General features: G+C 39.3%; 1 protein-coding gene across 3 annotated transcripts in view; it reads left to right on the forward strand.

The window, feature by feature from the left end:
• The window catches only part of LanB1 (laminin subunit beta-1), a 115,100-nt gene that overhangs the window by 31,878 nt on the left and 58,087 nt on the right, over window positions 1–25,135 (forward strand). For 2 of the 3 annotated variants that reach the window (XM_071586762.1, XM_071586763.1), the window contains exons 2-8: window positions 4,250–4,306; window positions 10,406–10,561; window positions 14,019–14,140; window positions 14,771–14,904; window positions 17,242–17,407; window positions 21,495–21,623; window positions 24,022–24,174. In XM_071586762.1, the coding sequence (XP_071442863.1) occupies window positions 4,250–4,306; window positions 10,406–10,561; window positions 14,019–14,140; window positions 14,771–14,904; window positions 17,242–17,407; window positions 21,495–21,623; window positions 24,022–24,174 (917 nt within the window). The remainder of the gene's footprint in view (window positions 1–4,249; window positions 4,307–10,405; window positions 10,562–14,018; window positions 14,141–14,770; window positions 14,905–17,241; window positions 17,408–21,494; window positions 21,624–24,021; window positions 24,175–25,135) is intronic. The other variant, XM_071586764.1, reaches the window with a different exon arrangement.

The following is a 25,135-nucleotide window of genomic DNA, read 5'->3' on the forward strand; positions in this document are numbered from 1 at the left end:
CTCACCTATCTAGCTGACGTTTCCACAGCACGGCCGTCATCATCAGAATGCATGTTCTCGGGGGAAGAGCGGAGAGGGTGTGTGAGATGAGTGACGAGGGGTGAGATAAGGGACGAATAGGGAATGGGGTTGAGAGGGGATTTGTTGGTGGACTATTGCATGGTTCCAGTGGGCGTAGTTCATTCCGGGAGGTTTAAATGACTGAAGCACCCAGATATGCGCCATCTTGCGGGTTCTCACCTCTATACTGCTTGCGGATTCATGAAGGATTTCAATTGCCGAGAAAGAGAAGCCGTCTTCAATAGATTGGTCGTGGGTAGTGTGGGTGTGTGTGTAGTAGCATTGTGAGTAGGAATGAGATAATTAAGGGTGAGATGAGTAGGGAGTAGCGGTGGTTATTCGTGCGGAGGGAAAGGGTGGTGGTGCATGCCTCCGCGTAGAAAGCAGGCAGAAGGCCCGGCCTGAAGGCCCCTGAAGATTCAACGTTTCCCTTTGACAGGTCCCGCGTGTTTCCCCTGAAAAGGCGTAAGTAGTCTTGGAACCTAGCGGCCTGACACCTTTGGCATGTGCGGTTCTCCGTGAATATATTTCCGCAAATTTTCTAAGATCAGCCTCGTCCATGATCTTTTGGCTGCTTGCTATTCGGTGAAATAGGTTCAAGTGCACCTGCACTAGTTAATTCATGCATTTGAAACTTTTTGAAAATTTCATTACTTAGGTTTTCTGTTTGTTAATCCTCATTCTATATCTCTCGCATATTCTCTGTTTGTCGCTCAATAAATAATGCAATCCTTGCAAACTGGCTATTTTCTGCAAATCCGTCTACCTTAACTCTTTTTTGATCGAACTCAAGCCATTCGAATGGCGGATCAATCAATATAACGATAAGGTTGATAGTATGCTTATTTGCAGTCGTCTCTGACTGCCGTAATATTTTAATATTATCTTAGCTCTCCTACTTCTCTAGAATTAATATTTTTGTGGTTTATCTTAATTTCATACCTCGCAAGAGGTCTTTTTTTATTGATAAAGTCGTAATAAATAATGGTGATATAATTCTTCATTGTTCATGGAAATTGGAGTTACGTAAAGAATTCATAATTACTGCAATCCCTCGGCCGTTTTTCTCAATGTCATTTGGTTATTTGTAAACTTGTTTTAATCATTTCGCCGCCCGCTTTTATTCCCACCTCAATAATCTTCCTGGCTGCCATTGATATTTCCTCAGCATTTACGTTTACTAGGACGGCTGGTAACGAGCAACCCTGCCTCACTCCCCAGCCAATCATAGCTAATCCCGAGTCTCCCTTTGTTACCCGACACCTGAGAATACAGCTCTATCCAGCGAAGAAATTACGAGGGTAGGCTGAAAATTAATGCGCACGTGCTTGTAGACCACGAACAAAATGACCTTCATAAGCACTCCTCGTGGTATGTGGAAGTAACATTCCCATTCAATGTGCATGCGCAGGTTTGAGGTCGTTTCATTCGCCCAGTGTATTTTGAGAAGTGGAAGTATGAAGCATTCTAGTGCTGTATCAACGTAAGTTAAACAGCGTGCTGTTATCGAATTTTTAACTGCTGAAAAAGTGACTCCTATTGAGATTCATCGTCATTTAAAGGCTGTTCATGGTGACGATGCTGTTGATAGGTGTAGTGTAAATCAATGGGTGGTAAAATTTCGTGGTTACGAGCGAGAAAAAGTTCAAAAGACGACCATCCGCAAAAAACTTCTTTTGACTGTGTTTTGGGATGCTCACCGAGTTTATATGACCGTTTTTCTGGAACGAGGGGCAACGGTACATTCTTCTCAGTATATACAGACTCTAAAACACCTCCGAAGTCGATTTTGTCCGGTTAAAGGCAGCCTTAAACACGTGCCAATGAGTTTTAAAGTTGCCAATAATCTTGCAACATGACAACGCTCGTCCACACACGTCGCGCGCAACTGGAGAGGCTCTGCGAAACCTGAAATTTGAAACGATTCCACACCCTCCTTATTCCCCCGAGCATGCGCCTTGCGATTTTTATTTTTTCCTCAACTCAAGAGACGTTAAGAGGGTAATCATTACACCTCGGGCGATGAGGTGAAGGCAGCTGTCAAGTCCTGGATTCGAGAAAAGTCGGAAGAGTTTCTCAGTGACGGAATGAAAAAACTTGTTACACTTTGGGAGAAATGTGTTAGCCGTAATGGGAGCTATGTTGAAAATAAATGTATGATTTTGAAACTTAAGAATTGTACTTAAATGTACTATTTGTCCGTTCTTGCTATTTGTTTTTGTTCGCGCCCTACAAGCATGTGTGCATTAGTTTTCATCCTACCCTCGTATATCCCGCATTCGGGAGACGGGAATTCTGTTTTTGATGTCTTTCTAAGCGGCCGCCGCCTTCTATGAACCATATCTGTCGAGCACTTCGGGGTTTTGCTTGAAGATCGTCTTATCTTCAAACTGGAAATCTATGCAAAATGCTCCCGAGTCCGCGCTAATATTAGTATCAGCGTGAATTTCGGAGAGAAACAGGAGATATTTATCAGCAAGGAGTGACATGATAGATGAGAGAATGGATTCATCCGCTAGCTTCTCTCTTCTCTCGTGTTTCACTCTGTCCATCATGTCACGCCTTCTGCCCTATCCGAGGGCTCTGGTTCAAATCCCGGCGTTGGTCGAGTTTCTCAGAAGTTTCCCGATCCCTTCTTGGGGTGCTTTGTGGAGAGCACTTCTGTGGGCTCCTTGAATTCCGAAGATTCTGCGTTTGGCAAGCCATTATTATGGTTTTCTTTCGGATCGCACGATGGCCCTTAAAACAATGTACTGTCGCTAATTCTCTGTAGTTCAGAGTAGCTTTTCTGCATTACTTTTTAATATTTGCAATATGTGAAATTTCTTTTTCGAAATGCATATGTGCCATTGCTATATAAGGTTCGCGGGATAACTTGCCACGTCGTTGAGGAAGCATTGGTTTAAAGCGCTCACTTAGAACATGTGAGCGCTGATTTGACACCCGAAGACGAAAAGAATTAAGCAAGCTTGGACAATGAAGGACGTATACGTAAAAGCGAAATATTTATAAAAATGTAATGAAATGTTTGCTGCAATGACTAATGGTTTACGAGTGAATGATTTTTGTACGTAAATCCGGCATATTTTAAAGATACGTAGGCGAGCATAATGCATTGGATGAGCGTGCACGGGAAATGTTGAATAATATAGGAAAATGTTTTCGTATTTATTTTTCCCGAAAAATAGCTGGTCCCGGTTGTGGAAGTTGGAACAAATTCGACCCGTTGGAAACCGTATTTTTCTCTGCAGATAAAATATATTCAGCTACTAGTTGCTGCAGTTTGGGCACTGGTGTGTTTAACGTTTGGTCTCGAGTGCATTGGCAGCGTGGTGCAGTAGGCGGGTGCACCCACGTTGCTCCTTAAGACGACCTCGGCTCACGGACACGCAGGAAAGTCTTGAACTTTGCCCGAGTCCTCTTTGCTGGAGGAATTCATGATTTCAGGCTCAAGCTGCTGCTCACTGAATTCCGCCCCTCTCCGACGCAAACGGCGCTCATCTCAAGACCTCACAATCAGCTCCTCACATTTGCGTCTACAAATTTAGGTGGGAATGTTGTTTTATGGTTCACAACTGAACATCAGATGATCTAGTGCTGTAGGGATGCCTTAGCGAAATGTTTATTGGCGAAATTTTTGGCAAAGATTCTTAAAGGGAGTTACTAAAGAAGGAATATTCGCGGCAGTTCCCTGACATTTCCTTGGCATCGATGAAATAAACTGCTCAATCCAAAGTGCCAACTTCATAAGGTCGAACCATTTACAATCGTTATCCCAAAATTGAGTTCTTCATTTTGTTTAAAAAAGGAAAAAAACCTTTGTTTGCAGTAACTAATGAATCATTTTAAAGCTTGAAAATTTCTCTTTTCTGCACACTCGCCATTTACGTCTCAGCATTTTTGGAGGCGCTGGGGGTAACTTGGTATTCCCATATCATGGTAATTACGCCACGTTTGATCTTTGAAATCAAACGTCTCAATAAATTGCAATCGATAGTTGCTATCGCTTATTGCGCATTGTAGATAGAGGGCAGTTGAAATATGATTAGTGTTGATTTATGTTTTTTAAGTGAATTATTGAGAAATTAGTTGCAAAACATCAATAACCCTAATGTGTAAGGTTTGTGATAAGACTATTGTGCCACTTAATTAATTATCAGGTAACCTAAGAACTCTTTTTATTTTCCAGGACCAGTTTCAGCCCAAGGTGTGAGGGATAGAGGCCGATTCACGAGCTCTCGCGGTGGTAAGTTGCTTAATATATAATGACCGATGTAGAACATTTTTTAGCTTATTATTGAACTTGATTCAGTAAAAGAGATAATGTATCAATTGCGAAAGAAATTGTACCACCCTTCTTTCTTCAACTCATAGTAAAATATCAATAAATGAATCCACCATGGGCATGTGCCCAGTTGAGGCAGATGTGCCATTCTGGTGCCTTTATATCAAATGGCAGTTGCCTCAGTGATGAGACGACTTTGACCAGTATGTAATGTTGAGAGAAATTCAGAGTTGCAAAATGTATTGAAATCGAGCTAAAGGTTTGTACAATATCTTGGAATTTTAATTGAGCGAAAAATTGTACCGTATAATTAAATCTCAATTTTCTGAATTTTGTTTTGGCAATATTGAAAACGTGGTCGAAAAACTGTCGCGGTCACGGTCGAAAACGCGGTCAATCCTTTCCGTTTTGTCATTGGAATGAAGATGGGAAGGAAAATGAATCGATGTAATTATGTTCTCTGTTTTTGATTGCTATCTTTTTCCAAATAGCAGCTGGCGACAGACATTCTTTTTCGACGTCTATTTAGACACTGCATGGTTTTTCTGATTCTTCTGTTTCAATTTGAAGTTACGAGACGTCCTTCCTGCTGTTTTATTACCCTGAGTTGCTTGTGAACTGGAGTTAGCTCCGCTCCTAGGTCATCCTTAGTGTTTGGAGTCTTGGGCAGTAGAACAGATATAACGAAACACCTACGGGGAAGGAACCTTGGTGGCTATTCTCGAGGTAGAGTCAAGTATGGTTGACTGCGAATATCCCACGAGTTAAACGTAACAGTTTCAGGTTTAACTTTGTGGAATTCCTTCATTATGAGGGTAAAAACAAACTTCAGACTTCCACAATAAAGATTTAATATTTCACGGCCATAGTTTCGATGGTGCGCAGCATCGAAACCATGGTCGTGAAATCTTAACTCTTCATTGTGGAAGTGTGAAATTTCTTTTTATTCTCATAGCCCACGAGTTAGTTTATTTCGTGACGTAAAGTGTGTTTCCGACTTGAACTTCGTTATTTGGAATGACTAGTTGTTAGCCTATGTTGGTGAAATGGGAGTTTTCCATTTGATTTCTTACTAATAGCGAGTGTTACGACGACGGAAAATGTGAGAAGGGAACTCGGAAAGAGAAATGCGGCCGATCGAAATCAGGAGTGGCGTGAATGCAGGTTGTGTGCGGCCCATGAGGAGGGAAACTCCCGACTCAGTTTGTGGGGGATTAAACGGGAAACGAAGGAAAATGCCTGGAATCGTTCTCAGCTCCATCGTGGGCTGGAAAAAGTAGTCCCTCCTGCAAAAGTGAACCTAAATGATAATTTTAAATCGGAGAATCGGGAGTCAAAGAAGTTGCTAAAATAGTTGAATATATTTTCCGAAAAGAGTTTCCGACGAGCTAACTTAATCAAACGCATGCGATGCCAACCAAGCGACGCCGCATGCACTTTCTTCTATGAAATCATAGCGTAATCTCATGATATAACAAGTACATAGCGCGTCTATATCTCTCATTCCGCATATTGAAGGAAATGTCTTCGGAAAGCAATATATACCTAAGCTCTAGCAACGGCGATGCACGCAGTGCTGGCAGCGAAACGTTTCCCCTTAGAAAGGTAGCATTAGAAAACAAATAATACAAATTTGACCCTTAGATCATCTCCAATATTGATCAAAAATCTCAAAACCAAAAGGAATTCCACAGAGCAATTCAAGATTATGGAGAGCATATTTTTATCGTTTTATCCTTATCGTGCAGTTTCTTATCGTGCATTCGAGGAACGAGGGAATCTGAGGGCAGATATTCGTGGCAGAAAACACAAATAGAGAGTATGACACATTACTCGGTGGAGTTTCTCCATTGTGCTGATAACGGAAGCATAGAAATTTCACTATTAATTCTGGAATTGCTGTTTCTGTTGCATAAGCCAATCAAAAATTTTCTGCAGGAAAGGAAATTTACAGCAATCGAAGAAAAAAATGATAGTGTACATGTTCTTATAGTAAAAAAAAATTCACCTATTTAAACTTATCCGACGACTATCTCACAGATGAAAGAGGACGTTGCTGGCCCTCATTACATGTGCACAAAATAATGGAGCCCGTTTCTTAGCAAATACTTAACTCGTACCTCGAACGCAAGGTGCAGAATTGGTGAACAAAGGTTTTGGAAGAGGCGGGAGCCCGAGGGAGCCGGGAATAGGGTGGATGTCCCACCTCTTCATAGTGCAAATCCCTCAATTGTCCCATCGCCACGACGCTTTTTTGGGCAGGTGCATTATCCAGACGAAAAAAGTTTTTTCTTACGGCAAGGCAGTTCTGTTTTCACGAATTTTTTTCATCAAGTTTCATCAGAAGGTTATAACGAGACTCCTCAATTATTGTTTTACTTTTTTTCGAGATAGTCGGTCATCAGAATTCCGTTCGCATTTCCAAAAAACCGACGCCAATACCTTTCACGCAGATGACACTGCCTTCGCCTTCTTGGGAGCCAAAGAACGGGCCTCAATCCACGGCATGGATTGTTGTTCCTATTCTTGTGTGCAATGGCGAATCTATGTTTCATCCACTGTCACATATCGACGGAGGAAATCACTCTCGAGACCAGTTCTCACTCGGTGGAGTTCACGCTCTTCGACCGTCATCGATTCTCGTGATGACACAATGCTGTACGGCCGATCGTACATGGACATATCGAACTTGCTGAGTTGATACAGTAAAAGGTTTTTGGAGCCATGCGAATTGGGACTAATCTACGTTGACTGAGGCAAAGCGCAAGTAATGGCTTACGTAAGTAGTCTGAAACTTTTCCGACCTGACAAATAAACGAGACATTTTTTCTTCAAATTAATTTTACACGTAGTCTCATTTTTGGTCGATGCACTTTTTCCAGCGATGCTCGTAACTTAACCCTTCCAATTAGTAGTGGACGTCTTTCTCCGCAGAATAGGCGTTGACGTATGCGATGACCTCCTCGTCCCGTAAAATTCTGTCCTCTTAAGTGAAACTTAAAAGGTTAGGAAACAGGAAAGAGTCTCTTTGGTCCAGATCTGGTAAATACGGTGAGTGATCAATCAATTCGATGTGCTATTCGTGAATTTTGGCCATGGTGACGTCAAAGTGTGAGCAGGTGCGTTGTCCTGATGGAATAATACTTTCTTCTTCTGCAAATGCGGTCTTTTTTGCATTATATGCATTCAGCTGGTCAAGTAATAATACTTAATACCCTCCCACTACTGTTTTACCTTTTTGAAAATGATCGAAGGACACAATTCCGTGACTGTCCCAAAAAACAGTCGCCATCACCTTTCCGGCCGATGGAACCCTTTTTCGGAGCAGGTTCGCCCTTTGCAGTCCACTCTTTAGAATAGTATAGTTCAATCATTATATTGAAGATGATGAACGGAAATGAAATGTCAAACCTTCTAACAATTGGAAAATCTTTAAAAAAATTGGAAATCGTCTTTTAGTTTTGTATTTAATAAATACGAACTATAACATTTTTTATAAAAAAGGAATGTGTATTTATTTCTGTAAAGGTACATGTATAACATCGTGGAATTAATCGTTTTAAAATACAGATAGGCCACTGTGTATTTATTGATATTTCGTTAGGAACAAATGCATATTCCAATCAAAATGAATGCGTCAAATGGATTCAATGGATTGCGTTCATTTTATATTAGGTATCGGTAAAAATGTTCATTCTAAAATAAAGAATAACTGACGAGTATTCCTAAGGGTTTGCCCCGTTATTGATTATAATTTCCTCATTAAGAAACTTTCATAAGCAAGTTACGTATAAGTGGAAGGGTAAAGTTGACATTTGTTTCTGACAATTAAAAATTTTTATTAAAATGCAGATTTCAAAAATTAGCAAAAATCACGTAAAAACAAACTCAGGGGTTGTTCTCATGGAAAGAAAGAATTTCTTGAATATCAACTTCAGTAATTTCGTGCCGCGGTTGTAGGGGACTTGCTCCAAGACGCAAACGATGGTCTTGATTTTCTAAAAAAGGTCATTACTGGAGATGAGTCCTGGGTCTATGGCTACGACCCTGGAACAAAAACCCAGTCTTCCCAACAGTCGGTTGATGAGGTAAAGGAAAATGCGACGAGCCAGCTGATGACCATTCGGAAAAAGGACTTCGCCGATTGTTTTGAAAAGCGGAAGAGACGCTGGGATAAGTGTTTGAGGCCCCAAGGGGAATACTTCGAAGGAGACCGAGACCTTATTGTTCTGAATTGGCTATTTTTCTCAAAATGTTGCATGGCTGGATACTTTCAGGACAGACCTCGTCTTCCAATATGTGTACCTCATGATAGGTTTGACATCAGTGTAACACCCTATTCTGCAATGTTAACTCGTCCCCATCTTTCATATAATTAGTCTTTTTTAACCTTTCTTATATTCCAAATTTTCAGAATTGTATATTTTCTGACATTTCATTCGAACCTACATTTTTTAAACCACTTAGATACCTAGTCTAAATTGTTAGAGAGTAGCTCGTTGTAACAGGAGATACTGTGTGATCAAATTTGAGGAGGAATTGAAGAATTTTATTGATCAATTAGAACACTGGGCAACGGAGGTAGAATAATGAGGAACTAATGAACTGAATAAAATACAACCTCTTACCTTGGAAGTCTTTGATTCGGAAAGCAGGCGCTATGCCGGAAGAAGTAGAAAGCCAGCTGCGTGTGGTCAATGCATTTTTAATAGCGGGGATGAGAATAGGACACAGCGCCCTAACTCATTCTCACCTCATCATTCCTGAGAAGGAGACACCATAAGGCGATTGTAAAGACCACACATCACGTACATTTGGCTCAAAAAACCTTTCATGCTGCGTAAAATGTCAAAGACTACGTAGCCGTCGTAAATGAATGGCCCAGGGTAACCTTGCCATATATACCATTTAAATTCTTCCATGTAGCACTTTTTATCGCAAATATTATTCAATAAATTCAAGAATAATTTTAGGCAGAGATTGCCTGTTAACGATCGAAAATGTTTACTGAAAGGATGTTCAGCGTATTTGTGAATTACATATAATTTGTAATAAATTGCACTTTTTCAATAAGTTGATCCTAACAAAAGTACGGCATGACCCGATTTGTTGATGTACCCTAAAATAAATTGCTCTTCCTTATCACAATCAATTGATGTGAATGGTCACCCTGACACCTCTAAGAAATGCTTTTTTAAGGCCGATGAAAAACATTCCCCATTGATGTGACGCAAATGCGCACAATTATCTTCCCTCTCAATGAAAATCATCGAAATAATCTTATGTTGGTGGCAATATGGAGTTGCCACATGTAAGCATTCAAATGAGTGCATAGATAATCGGAGGATCAATTTTCGAGTTTATCTCCTTCCCTTAAATTGTAGCCCTGGCAATATATTATTTCGATGGAAGCCTGCAGGTGTCACTTGGAATTATTTGTTCCTAAGAGTAGTGGCTTATCATTCTGACAAATGCATGGGCATTGGTCAACCATGAATGGCAAATGACATGTGAGTGAAGGAAGGATAGAGCTCAGGGCCGTAAGGTATTGAATGTCTGCAATGTTTGCTCCTCGAGTTGGAGAAGGTGACGAGTGGTGTCAATCAGCAGTCCATTTAAGGCGAAAGAAAAGAGGAGGATCTTGACCAACCCCATGCTTCTGCAATATACTCATCTCATTTCAAAACATTGTTGCTTCGAGTGTTGAGGACTAAGCAATGATTGGTACCTGCGATCGATGATTAAGCCTGGTGCATACTGAAAGATGCACTTGCGGTGCACGCCGTGACTGCCATGTGTGCCCTGCACGGTGTGGGCGAATGCAGTGTTGCCTCACGGAGCACGGACCACGGCACGGTGCCCTCGAGCACGTCTTCATCTAAATTACAGTCATCGAGTTAGGGGTGACACGTCCCCACGCCCCCTCCGTCGCCCTCCCGCAGAGAAACGGACCAAAAGCCCCCACCCCCATTCTCCCTCCTCCCCGGTCACTCCCTCGCAAGGGGTGAGCGGGCTCCATGCTCGGGGGGCATGCGAAGCAAGTGACTGGCATCTCGACAGTGAGCAGTGGGCGAGGGTCCGGCTGGACAGCGGCACCCGGTGCGGCACGGAGTTTGCCGCTGGCAGGCAGAGGACAACCTCAGCACCAGGTGGTGTCGGGGGTTTCCACGGGGCCAGAATTTCACCCCTTGAGTCAGCCAGCGTTTCGGCGCCGAGGTAGGATCTTCAGGGGAGCATCAACCCCCGGTGGCCGGATTGGATTCACTCTACTAACGACCCACTCTAACAAACTTGTGTGTGTTCTCTGGGCCTGTGGATCGCTATCCACATTCTCTAGAACTTGCTCAAGTTGGCAGTAAAGGAGCTGGAATATGATGTAGTGGTGGCTTGTGGAGGTTTATAACATTGGATGCGACCAGTGAAGAGTCGTAGTTTGAGTCACGTAACAACACTAATGTTAATGTGTAGACTTTGTTTTTGGTATCGAGTAGCCTAACAAATACTAGTAAGAAATATGCTTATTTGGGGAAGAGGTGGTGGAGTGTTTTTGTGCACAAGGTGTTGGCTTGATTCACTGGTGAGTAGTTTGATAATTGTATTATTTTTGAATTCCCATTGTTTTGAAAGATTCCAAGATAAGTAATTGAGGAAACTGGATTTCCCTTTTCCTTAGTAATTCTCCGAACATTTTCCTCAAAGTGCGTAGTTTCCACTGTCATGGAAAGGCGAGGCACTGGATAAATGAATGACGGAAATTCTGATTGATTTTGGGCAAGTCTGTTAACCCACCTTGTTGAACCTCCCATAATCATAAGTTGTTGCCACAATCGGTAACTGTACTAGAATTTCATTCTTTTCGGGTACAACCGGGAGTACGTAGTCAGTCTAGGCTTTGACATAATATCTTATATAATAATTATAACATAATCGTCGTTCGCAATTTACTGGCATATGTAAAATATGCGTTAGATGGATGTGAATTGAACTTCATTGTGGCCGCTGCTGTGCAACAATACCGCTCCAAGAATCAACTGTGTCTCCTAACCTGTTGGATTAGTGTATTCATGGCAAGTGGCTGGCAGAGGCTTTATGACCCACGGGCGTGGAGGTGGAGGAAGTGGTGTGAATCTTTGAGATATGAGGGGAAGGAAGTGACTGTGGGTGGAAGAAGGTAGTGCTCTATTAATGCGGAGATTCGTTGAGTGCGTGAGTTGAAGCTGGAAACATTGGGGCGGCCGGGGTTATTTGTTTTGTGTATTTTGGGTAGCAAAGAGAAGTGGGGGGCTCTTGGGATTAGGTGGGGGAGAGGGCTTGTTTGGGTCCAAATTTGGACTTTGACTCTGCTCTTGGTCGTCCGTCAAGGCCTTCGGGACGAGTTCAGCCCATATCTTTCACATCGCCAAATTTTTATATGATAATGGTATGCTCTGTCATCTTATCAATGCCAATACGATCTGCGATCATGCGCACGCTCAACCGACGGACTGAATCCAACTCTTCACGCACACGTTAGGTAACGATTGTTACCGATACTATTTATACAAGCCTCATCGTCAGAGGCGTGCGGATGTCATAAAATACGCAAAAAGGGGGAACTCGCGATTTTTTTCATATCTCGGTGGCATGGCCACCATTTTCGATGAAGGGAAGAGGACATGGAGCGGATGATGGACAGAAGGAGGGATGGGTATGAGCAGTGGAGGTGTGATCGGGAAACATAGAAAGGGAGTTCTGTGCAATTCTGATTAATTAATGCTGATTCTCTGATTTCTCATAAAATGCAGAGAATTTGTGGTTTATATCCCATGATTTTCAAGCTGAAATTTGTAAAGGAACGTGTTATATCTGTTGCAAATCTCTGTTTCACATTTGTAGTTTGATCTTTTTCGTATATCTTCATGTTCGTTATGATTAATTGCACTGTTTCTTTTCTGTTTACTAAAAATAATTTGTGGTTTTCTGTTTCTTAGCTTTGCCAGTTGCTCTGTGATCCCCGTCATGATTTAATCACCTGTGTCCTCTCCTCATTTCTCTCTGTTTTCCCTCTCTTTTTGCAGAGGAATTGATTGATCAGTGTTTTTTCTATTAATTTGATTTTGAGTGGTTGCTGAGTTGTTAATTTGGTTTAAGTGTTTAAGTTAGTACCGTTTTGAAATTCAGTCTTGCGTTGACGTGGTCGGCATTTGACGCATGCGCGCCGTGTACCCGCATCTGTTAACTAAGCAACAGACGCTATTACGGAAATAATTATGTATTTTATTTATTTAACGACTTGATTGGGGTGAGGTTGGGATTTCATAGTCCCATCTTCCACTTTACCCGTGTGCATTGAACTGAAGACAATAACACCCATCACTCGACCGTGTTTACGTTTCTGTGGTTCGTTTTGTTGGTGCTGAAGGCTTGAAAGCGGCTAAAATACGTCGTCTGATCAGTGAAGTTTATGGAGAACATATAATGAACGATGGAGTGATACGGAAATGGGTAAAGAGCTTTTAGAGATGGCCGCTCGAATGTTCATGATTAGGGGCAAAGTGGGCGACCTTCAGTAATTACTACAGATTTGGTGCAGAAAGTCGAAGGAAAAGTGAAAGAGAACACACGCTCTACGATTTTTGAAGAGTGTCCTTAAATGTCAAGAAGTTTTGTCTATGAAATTGCGCCGCGCAATAAAAAAAAGGCGTGGCATACTGAGTAATGGGATCGTTTTGCTCCATGGCAATGCCCGTCCGCACACGGCTAATCACACTCCAGATTTCATCGGATCATTTCGCTGGGAGCAGCTGGATCGTTCTCCGTACGGTCCCGATGTTCCCAGTCCCAGTGACTACCACCTGTTTTTGGATTTTAGGATGCGTCTGGGTGGTCAGCGCCACGGCGACGATGGGGTGAAAACGGCCGTGCTCTAGTGGCTGTCCAAATCGGCTGCAAACTTAACTAAGGATGGGGTGCGGAAGCTAGTTCTGCGATGCGATAAGTGCCTCAGTATTAGTGGAAATGATGTGGAAAAGTAGATATGTGTACTGACTTACATGTGAAAATGAAAATGCTAAGAGAAGAGTACTTGTTTTTTATATTTCAAAACGGTATTTACTTTTAAAAACACACCTCTCGTACAAGCATGACACATGCACACACACTGATACACACACATATAAATAATATATACAACGTATGTATACCGTACTAAGCTCGATGGCGTGTGAAATTCACACATTAGGGAAGGGTAGCGTACCTAAGAATCGAACCCGGGCCTCCGGGTAGTCCAACGCTCTGACGCTGGACTACCGCGACCAATACACATAAAATAAATGTGTGTGTGTGTGTGTATATATGTATATATATATTTGCTTTTGCTCTTGGACCATTGTGACTGGCATTGTTCCGTGGTGGACAGCTATGGGTAGGTGTAGGTGAATGCTTGGGAGGCTTTCTTTGGTTAAAGTTGTACTTATGAGCATGTAATCACAACCATTTATTTTTTTATGTCAATTTCACTATTTAACGATTGATTTGAGTTTATATTTATGCATTGCATTATGTCATAGGTACCCAGCGAATATTATTAATGTGCACATTAATCTTAACCAGTTGGCATCATTAGAACATTTCCGTAGTCGGTGCCAGTGTTTCCCCTTTTCGAATAATGACTCCCATCTTTTTTTCCCAAAAGGTTATACTCATCACCGGCAGCATCCATGTGAGCAAAGTTCCTGTTACCCAGCTACGGGAGATTTATTAATTGGGAGAGAATCCAGCCTTTCAGCATCTTCTACTTGTGGTCTTCGTGAAAAAGTAAGCCACTTCTTTTATCATATTGATATATTCCTTCATGAACTTTAAAATGTGTCCCAGTGCATAGGCCCTTGGAGGGAAATAGTTCAAGCAATTCACTGTCATGACTTTTTTTTAAATATATCGCGTCCAATGTCCTACATAAACTCGAATCAGTTTGAAATTCTCCGGTATTTTCTAGTGTGCCATTTACCCACCCTAGTTTTTCATCTGCAAAGACGTGATCCATTTTTCTTCTGTTCGTCTCCTTGGTCATGCTTTTCTTTCTCCAGTGTAAGCATGACGAGGAAATTCTGCTGTTAGTGTTTAGCTTTAACAAAATATAGCCAAGAGTATTACTTGCTGACATTTGACTCAGTTGAATTCAGTGAGTTGGTGTTGGGTTTGATTAGTTTCACTTTCCATCTGTCAGTTGGATGTAGATATATGCAATTGAAACATGTACCTACTGTTGTATGTAAGCATAAGCTAAATTGGTTTCGATTTTTCCATTTAAATTTTTAAGTGGCAATTGATCTTACGTATTTAATATCTAATAATGCAGTATTGGTTGCATTTTCATGATTATAAGTTAACCATATCTAAGTTCACTGATGTTTTCCACTAATGTTTCACTGGATTTTTTTTCAGGAACGCTTTTGCATTGTATCTCACTTGGAGAACAGGAAGAAGTGTTTTTGGTGTGACTCGAGACCAGAAGTCCTGAAATATCCTTTATTAAATCATCGCGTGGAAAATATTGTGGACAGGTTCCCTGGCCCTGGGTATGTTCATTTGTATTTTAGATGTTCTAAGTAATAATGTAGTGACTTAAAAGTTGTAACTTCTTTATAAAGAGAGTACTTCAGCTCATATAATTTCTGTTTAGTGTTCCGTGTAGATAAAGTTTATATTAACCATGAAAATGGGATAGAGGTACTTTGCTAAGTATTGGTCAGAATAACCGGAGACAAGTGTATCAGCACATACAGGTACACTAGGCATCAAATAGTACTTACAATACCCCATCACATATTCTTACCAAATATTATATAAATATTAAACGCAAGGAATCGCATTGGATCGAAGCAATTTAAAAATAATCTATTTAAGATGTTTTTCAAACTGTTTCTGACTCTAAACGACCCCAATGGTTCTTGGTAGGAAGTGACAAAATGTGAAGCAGAGTAAGGGGGCGGAGTGGAGCACTTTTTAAATCGGAGTAGAGGCCAACAGTAAATTGAAGTCATTCTGTTGACCTGCTGATTGCTCTGCTCAGAAATTCCGCTTCACAAACATTCACTTCTGCATTTCTACACTTCCTTTAACATGGTATGACGTTTTGTAGCAGTTGTCCCAAGTTTCATAAGAACCTTAAGGTTGACTCGTTCTTTTATTCACATGCATACGAGGTCTGTTTGGAAAGGATCCAGAGGAATTTGTGTGTGGGTCCTGAAATAATATCTTCGTGGAAGTGCACTGAACTGGATGATAATATTGATTGCCACCCTCTTTTCATGTATTTGTCTATTATTATGTATATTACAGTGGAACCTCATAATACGAGCATAATTAGTTACGCGATCTCTCTCGTAAAGCGAAACACTCGTTTAGTGAAACAACTTTTCGCATATAAATTAATGCTAAATGCTATAATGCGTTTCCTGCCAAAAAAAATAAATTATGCCCAGGGTTTATTTAAAAAATTGTATGTGCATTGTTTAGGATCGCGGATCGTGTTCGCCTTTTCTGCTATCGCGGAATGAAGTGATCGGTAGTGCGAATTCGATTTGTAAAAGGAGAAAAGAATCAAAATAAATAGTTTATTATTTCTGATATGTGCCTCATTCATTTTTGCTAGAAAGCTGTCTAGAGACATTTTTTTTCGCCGACGCTTCAAAAGTAAAAAAAAAGCGACTCAAGAGTTATCATTTAATAAATTTCTGGCGCACATCACCACTTCCTTATTAGGGCGATGCCTCGCGCACATGGTGCGATGCAATAGTTTCCCGTGATCTCCGCATCACATTTAGCTTACTATTTAGGACTTAAAACTTCTTGAAGGCTCGTCGACTTTCTGAATGGTACGCCAGCAGGGGCTTGATTTTTCAATTCGCCGCTTGCAAATGTTATTCTTGTTAATATTGTCGCATTTCAATTGCTTTTCGTTTACGTATTTGAGAAGCAACCTTTCAACATCGTTGAGAATACGTAGCTGTTGCTTAGATACTCTTGTCACTGTATTTGAAACATCTATCTCCCTTGTCTTGTCCGTGTTCTCGAATAGAAGGCCTATCGTTGATGTGCCTATTAGATGAGCCACGCTGCGAACCATGTTCCCGATTTTCAGATGTCATTATTCATTTCTACTGTTATTTTTATTCCTTTGTAGGGTTCCTCTAACGGATTTTTCTTCGGGGTTATTTTTAAAACTACGCACAAAAACTTACTTAACTTTGCACCAAAAAATCACAAGTAATAAATGTGAACATATTTGGAAAAAATGCGATCACTAGTGAACGAGTGTTAAAGACAAGCTGAAGTATTTGGCGCGCAATCATTCCGGGAATTGCCCTCTGCTCGCTCTCGTTAGGCGAAAAGTCGCTCGTTCAGCGGGTCATTTTTTGAACCCAACAGTTTGGCTCGTAATGCGAATTAATCGCAATGCGAGGTGCTCGTTAAGCGAGGTTTCACTGTATTTTTATTTTTGATATGTACTCACCTTTGTGGGTGCAACAATATTCTTGATATATGAAAACAATAGCTTATGAGTGCATCCATACAATATTTGAGACAAAGAAACAAACAACGGAACAAAGAAATGTTTTCCATTCTTGTAATAATAGCAGTTTTTGTTGAAATGATTCGAACTCTTTATCGTTGGTTTAATTTGTCATGATTCCCTTTGGCCAAAGGGAATCAGTCTTTTGGTAAATTAAACAAAATATGGACCATTGGCCTCCAATCTGATTCTTGCACAGATTTCCTTGATATGCACTTTCTTCCATTACCGCCATCAAAAGTGTAAAAGAAGAGTTCCATGCTTGTATATTATTTTTATATTTATTTCTTTATTTTATTATTTTTTGAACCAACTGTTTTATCTATGTATTTTTTTTAAGGGAGCAAAAAACATGGTGGCAGTCAGCAAATGGAGTTGAGAACGTTACAATTCAATTAGACCTTGGGGCAGAGTTTCATTTTACTCATCTAATCATCACATTTAAGACATTCCGTCCAGCTGCTATGCTTATTGAAAGATCCTATGACTTTGGTGCTACTTGGCAGGTAAGTCTCTCTTTCTCCCGAATGGTTCATCCTGGTAAGTGTTTCAGTAAACATTTAACTCGCTTTAGAGCAACAAATTATGGCAAGCAGTTAAAGTTTCTTGAATTTCAGCCATCACCAGCCAGCCCCCTTTATGGTCTCCATGGGTATCTTTTTCCCAGGTCAGATGCAACACCTATTTGCATTTATTAAAGTAATAATCTGAATAATGCAGGCTGGTATCTATTATGTAAAGCCATTGGACTCGCTTTTAATATAATAATTGGAGGATTAATAAATTGGGTTATTCTAATGGTTCATTTGAAAACATTCTGAAAAAACCTGTAAAAATGATGGCCAGCATTCATAAAAGTTATAATAGGTGAAAATGTTAAATTTCCATTCCATTCTAGAAATAAAATTGCCATATTTGGCATCGACTTCTCAGGTTTTCTCGAAACTTTTGGTGCAAATTGGCTAAGCCAAATGAAATAGTCCTTTTTTAAATAAATGTACAGTTTAGGAACACTTGACAAATCAGTTGCCAAAAATATGTATGTAGAATATGAACACATTCTATAACTTAAACATTTATTTTTTAATTGTCTAAAATATATTGATCAACTTAAAATGTTTCTCAAATACTTAATCTTTAATGTTTTTTATTATATATTTTCAAATGACCCATAAAATATTTTCTTTAACAAACAGAAATTTTTGAGATGGTTTTTCATTTTAAAGGAAACGAAATATTTTGTATTTTTTGTTATTTTTTGTCTGCATGCTTAGCACTTGTTAACACTTCCTTCAAATCAACTAGACGTAGGGTAAACACTCATGAACTTATTCATTATTATGAAGGCCAACTAATAAATACCACTCAGAGTCAACTCACACATTTAATAATAATAGAATCCAAAGTGGACGGTGTTGTATTTTTACAAGTTGGCATTGGTTATCATTAAGTAGCCTGCACTCTGATAGTCTGATTGTACACGGGTGCTTTTTCAATGGCATTTTACCTAATTGAGAAATATTTTCATAGATTCTTGTGCAAACTGGAAAATAATGTGGTGGAAGACAACATTTTTTATTGTTTAGAATTGTCTGGTATTTCAATAGGAGTCAATTTAAGAAACATTTGACATGAATTTCTCCAAGGGGATTTGGTAGAAGTAAATGACATTAAGGTGATGGGTGCTGGTAGACTTTGGAAAACCATTCAATGGTGGTTTTTAGTTTGATCAGAGAGTTGGTGGGAGGGCGTGTGGCAATTACAAAAATCTAGTGACACTTATTGAATTATGAATAGAGGTGTGCTTTGGCACTGGGAGATCAGCTGATTGGGAAGAAGTTTTGCAGGATGCATGGTGGTGGTTGAAGTGGATGTAATGTGGTGTGGCACATTGCCCTACTTAGTAAACAGAGCAGTGGAAAAATTGTAGCTGAAAGACTACATTCTTGGAAGTGCAACAGAAGGGGGATAAGGATGGTAAAGAGTAGTAGTAGTATATTTAGCGGAGGCGACCAACAGCTGAGGTATTTTCACAAATTGGGATAGATGGGATAGGAAGAAGGGGGGATAGAAACCTGGCATTAGCATTAGCCCACTTATAACAAAAGGTTTCAGGGGGTCTGCAGTTTCATGTCCCAACCAACTGACAGCTCACTCAACCAAAGTGCTCCCCATAAAGCATCTCAAGTAGGGATTGGGATACCACTGAAAAAGATCTGCTGCCTAAAGGAGTCAAACCCAGGCCCTTCAGGATGGGAAGTCAGTACTTTAGCCCCCGCACCATCTCAATGCCAAAGGGATGGTAAAAAGTTGATGAGCAGGAGTTAACCACTGCACTCACTGCGCTCACTGCACTCTGCATAATCAGATGGGGCAAGTGCTACATCTAGACCAATTGAATGGTGATGAATTTTTGTGGTAGAAATTGCGGGCAAGGCTTGCAGGATGTCTGTACATAATGGAGGGACGTGCAGGGAAAATGTTGCCTATGGCCTTAGGATTTTTGAGGATGGGGAAAAAGTCATCCAACATTTTTAACAAATCTATTGAGATCACTTGATGGCGTGGGATACAATGTCATTAACGCAAATTAGCCTCTCTCTGTTTGAAAAATTTTTTTGCAGCACTTGGGGAAACCTTTTCCTCAACTGTGTGGCGAAGACTACATCTGCATTGTGGTTGTATTTATGCATATTACAGAGTACATTGTTTTTAGTTTGCAAGAAATATTGTTGTAAAAAACATCTTAGCAAGATTGATGCTGTGTTTGCTCTCAGAGAAGAATAAATGCAATCATGTGGCGGATCCAGAGGCTGGTTTGGTGCTTTTCCATCGCGTTCCTGATGCATTTCTGCATCAATAAATAATCACAGATAAAACATGGAAAGACCCCCACACTCTGGATAGGGAAGAAGAGTCAAAACAGTGGGTTTCTAAAGGTGATCTGGCTCTGAGGAAGGCGGAGACAGTGAAATCAGCAGGCAAAGAGATGGGCCGTGGTTTTCGGGATTCAGGCAGAATCATTTACATTGTTTAATTGGAAAAAGGACAAAGGAAAAGCTTATAATTTAATGCATCATTATTGCACTGGTTGAGTGAAGAAATCAAGAAAAACATCCTCATATGATAAAGAAAAAATTCTGATCTATGAAGAAATTGGAAAAGTGCTCGTATGTGCAATTTTGATGGTGAAAATGATAGAATTAAAGTTTGAATCATCATAGAAATGACCATATTTGGCCCCCTGTGGCTGTAATTTTTCCAAACTTGAAGAAATGGCTTGGCATAATACAATTTGCATTGATCTAGGAGGTGAATACCAGCACAGGTACCTATTTTGAGGACCTGAAATCCTACTTTTTGGGTGGCTTAAAAAAGTTGGAGAAAAACTGGGAAAATTGTATATTTTAAAAGGAGATTATGTTGAAAAATAAAAAAAAATCTTCCCACTAAAATCTATTTCTCTATTTTTCCTTAAGGACTTATTGAATGACCCAAATATACCTTCTCCACTTGTCATCATGGTAGTTTATTGTTGGCCTGTAGTATTTTATCACTGTGATAAGTTTGGGTTTTGTTGCTATCCTTATCATAGTGTTACCATACAGGAAGATCTCCTTTCATTGCGGCATTCTTCAAGAGTGTTATGCCCTCTCCCACTTATTTATTCAGTGTGCTGGCCATTTCATATCACTTGCACTCAAGATATCTAATCCTATTCTGCATGCGATTACCTTTAAATCCTTAGCCTCCCACATACCCAGAGTGAATGGTTATTCCAATTTCCTATCCTAAATTGATTGACACATATTAGGGATGTATTCTCTTGATTAGTGCTTGCCCAGAGGTCTAAATGGGGAATGGCTTAAGTCCAGAATATTTGACTCGTGGGGGGTTTTGTCATTTTTGTTTTATTGAAATCAGTGAAAGTGAAAATGAGGAATTGGTGAGCTGCTTCACCTTGGGATGGTTGTGTGGTGGCTTCCCATTGCCCTCCAAATCACAGCACTGTGGCTGTGATGTGGAGGGCAATGATCCCAACTGGCCGTGTGTTCTCCACCATCACTCACATCAAGGAGGGCTGCTCCTCTGGGCAGGGATGGCCCATGTGTTGTTCGGTGGCAGCCATTCACCAAGCCATGGCAGGCTGCCATAGTGTTATTTGTATGTTTCATTTTTGCCCACCATACCCATGGATGGCCATTAGCCATGACTGCTTATTCATAAAGTAAAATTGATTATTTCATTGATAGCATAGGTGTGTAGAATTTGTGTTACCATCTGTGGTCCAGTGGATGCACCTGATGCCTTAATGTTCTCATATCAGAGAATCACAGTGTACAATCTTTCATTTATTATATGATTTTAACATTTCTAAATAGTTTTTTTTGTCCCTTAGACTGGTACATAACTTAGCAACCTTTAATGTTGACACCTTTAAGTATTCGCTGCTGAAGTGAAAATCTCCTTTTAACTAATTTCCATTGGTTAACATGTTTCATATGGTGTAATGTAATATTTATTGTTAAAGATTTAAACTTTTTTAGCATTTAAAGATTTTTATTTTTTTTAAATATTTTATGCAATTTCCAGGTATACCGATATTTTGCGTACAACTGTGATGAGTCATTTCCTCATGTACCCAAGCATAGCCCAAGATCACTGGCTGATGTTGTGTGTGAATCACGATACTCAAATGTGGCACCTTCAACTGAAGGAGAGGTAAGGAGTCTAATTATGCTCTGCTTTCATTTTATGCAAATATATTTATCATTACAGCATTGGCATTAGTAATTAAATGTTATAATTAGTAGTGATTTTCATCATTGTATTCATTGACTCTTATTGAATTTTGTCGAATGAATGGAGTTGTTTAATATGACTCCAGATCACAACTATTGTATGAGCCCAGGCAGACACTAGATGTGCTCAGGTTCTTGCTTGGAGCAAGGGCTTTGTCGTGATTTTAATTGTTGCATCAATGTATGTTGACATCATTGTATCACGATAAGGCCTTGATGTGAGCATATATCCTCACATCAGTGGCATTAATCTTTCTAGCATGTAGAATGATGTAGAAGTGACATTTTACTGTATATGACACATGTGTATAAGATATGTATTTCCAATTTAGAAAGTGCACCATAACTCTTTGCACTCTCAAGTGTGCAAATATTTGCATATGCAGTTTAACTCTCTATTCATCACAGTCACAAACATACATTCATTTTGATCACTCCATCATACTAATAGGTATGTGAGTACTATGTATTTATATTTGGTAAATAATTGATTTAAAATGAATTTCATCATTTAGAGTACCATTTCTTGATAAATTATATCTTATTGAATTTTTATTAATACTATGGTTTCTAAAAACTGGATTATTCCTGTCTTCAAAAATATTTTGTTCTGGATTTAAAAATCCTTCTTGAGCATGAAACCGTAAAGGATTTATTTTATTGTTTTTCTGATTTGGAATCATATCTATTTACCTTTGGACCCACTGTAGCTATATATTTTTCATTAACTCTTTTGTCATATCTTCCCAACTTTTATTGGTAAATGTGAGACCTTCCGGCATATTTACTTCATTTCGAATGCCATTTTTAGGGTAAGAACCCACTTTGCTATCAGGCTTATTTCTGCATTCACTCCTGCCAATTGGTTATAAAAACCAAAATACCTACTGCCTGGACAAGCTCCCTGATTTTTAATCCTTTAAATATTTATATAATTTTTAGTGGGGTGTACTGGAGACATGGATCGGTCATTCAGATATCCAAAGAAATACTGGCATGAAATTAATCAATTAATGGATGGTTTGTCTTCTCCTCCCCTAGATTCCATTGCTCTCATAATGATATTTAAGTTGTTAATTAAGAAACATTGTGAGTTGGTTTTATTCTTAAAAATGTCAATCAAAACATTTTATATGCATACTTAAATTTATGAGTTGGCATATCATAGCTCTACATTATTTAAAAATAATGTGATATTGAGATTCCCTATTTGATAAAAACAATTGTAAGTTCGATTCTCCTTGTATTTTTTATGTACATTGTATGAAATATAGGGTTAAGTTATTGTGTCAGTGATTTTGTAACATAATTGAACTTTACTTCCTATATACTCATTCTGGCATTTTGCGTGAGCTATATTTGTATGGTGTGCTTGGTTTATACATGTTTGTTGAGAATGACAAACTAATTATATGACCTGAAGGTGTTAAGTATCGATAGTTTTGCCCTCATCAATACATTAGCAATGGCATGTAGTTTTGAAGTAGTAACATTGAAGGGTTGAAAAAGTGGCTGATATGTTGACGAAAGTAATGACAAAGCAATGGTTTAGGGTATAACCTGGAATGCTGGGTCTTGTTGATTATAAAATGGTTTGTAAATATTTTGAAAGGAAGTCTTGAAAATGGCAAACTATGTAATTTCAAGGTGTGAAGTATTAATAGTTTTACATTATTGGTGAATAAGGATTAATCAATCTATATATCTACCCTGTACATCATGTATGGTGGAAGTGGTGTCACCCCATTCTGAAGTGTCCATGGAATGTTTGAATGTTTGGTCTTAGGATTAGTGGGGAAGAGGAAAGGGCTGCACCCCTCCTCTGTTATTGCAGAATCTCTTAGTGAATGGCAGACCAAGTGCTTTCATGCAGCCAGTAATTATCTTATTATTTGTTTTAATTTTAATACATGGTGTCATATTTAACTGAATATTGTCAAAATGTAGCAGCAAAATGTCTGCCGCATATCTCATTACTGTGGAAGCTCCATCCCTCCCTGCCCTCTTTGGCATTTCTAAGCTGTATGCAATTGAGTATTCATATTGAAGTACCTAATTTGTTTGCCAGTTCACAGTGTAATCACTCACCTTTCTCTCTTTTTTAATTTGTCATTTTAATGAAATAATTCCCTTAAATTGTATTAGAGGCATAATTTCCAAATCACTGAATAATGTACTCTATCATATCAGCCTTGAAATCATAATGCATGCAATACCAAGATGCGTATTAATGAACTTTTCATGCTAAGTGCTATTTGGGTACAATATTATGTAACTTACTAACCACCTGTGTCTTTTGTTTTCCCATCATTGCCTAGGTAATTTTTAGGGTTTTGCCCCCAAATCTACCGATTGATAACCCATATTCTGAGGAAGTCCAAAATCTTTTGAAAATGACAACTTTAAGAATAAATTTCACCAAGCTTCATACTCTGGGAGATGACCATTTGGACAACAGGCAGGAGATACAGGTAAGAAAAAATTCTGTCGAAATTGATCCTTGAGAATGGATTGTCATGTTCCTCATAGGATGAATCCTCCCATCAACCAAATTGAATGAACTTCAGTTTTTGCATGTTTATAGTCTTGTGATGCTATTAGTTGAGAAGTGGATAACGCATGGTAACATTCCTGGGGGCACTGTTTGAAATTATGCAAGAATTGCCGTTTGCAAGCAAAAATAAAACTGTGTTTGCACAGTGACTACTCATGTGTGTCAAAAAAGTCCCTGGCCTCTATCAATGGCTGTCTGCTCATCTGCGGGAAACTAACAGGGGCATTACTTTATAATTTCCTTATTAACTGGCAGGTTTTCAAATATAAATTTTTCAATATGAGAATTTCACAGTCATTTGCATAGATGAGGATTCAAACTCTATTCGCATAGTTTCTTATGAAGTGCTTAAGCTAGTTAAGCAACAGAGGCAATCTCTCAGATTTTGGGACTTTAAACATTTTGTGGTTTGCTCACATATTGGTAAGTATTTTGTCACAAGTACCAAGTGGCCCCTCACGTATTTGTTCATGTCCATGCAGTCTTTGAGTTTTATCCCTGCGATGGATTATTTTGGAACTATTAGGAGCCATTTCTTTGATCCTTATCAGTCTAGAGGCTTTCCATGTTTTTTTTCATGAAAGATTATGATGTTTTTGAGAGATATTATGTTTTTTTTACCTTTATTATTTATTGTTACTCCTGAAGTAATCATACCTCCATAGAATAGAAGGGGAATGAACAAAAATTATATTTAAAACAATGTTTTTGCCAATGATTTGCCTGATATCTCAAGTCATGAAGGAATTGATGGAAGTTCTGATGAAAATCATAATAAAATCCCAAGTGACAGTGATGAAGATGTAATTATTACCAAGGAAACTGTTGGTGCTCTACCTTTGCAGCATTCTAGTGATTCTGAAGTTGATGACAGTAAT

Source organism: Hetaerina americana, unplaced genomic scaffold, assembly GCF_022747635.1.
Source record: "Hetaerina americana unplaced genomic scaffold, ioHetAmer1.1.p SCAF_257, whole genome shotgun sequence".
NCBI lineage: Eukaryota > Metazoa > Arthropoda > Insecta > Odonata > Calopterygidae > Hetaerina > Hetaerina americana.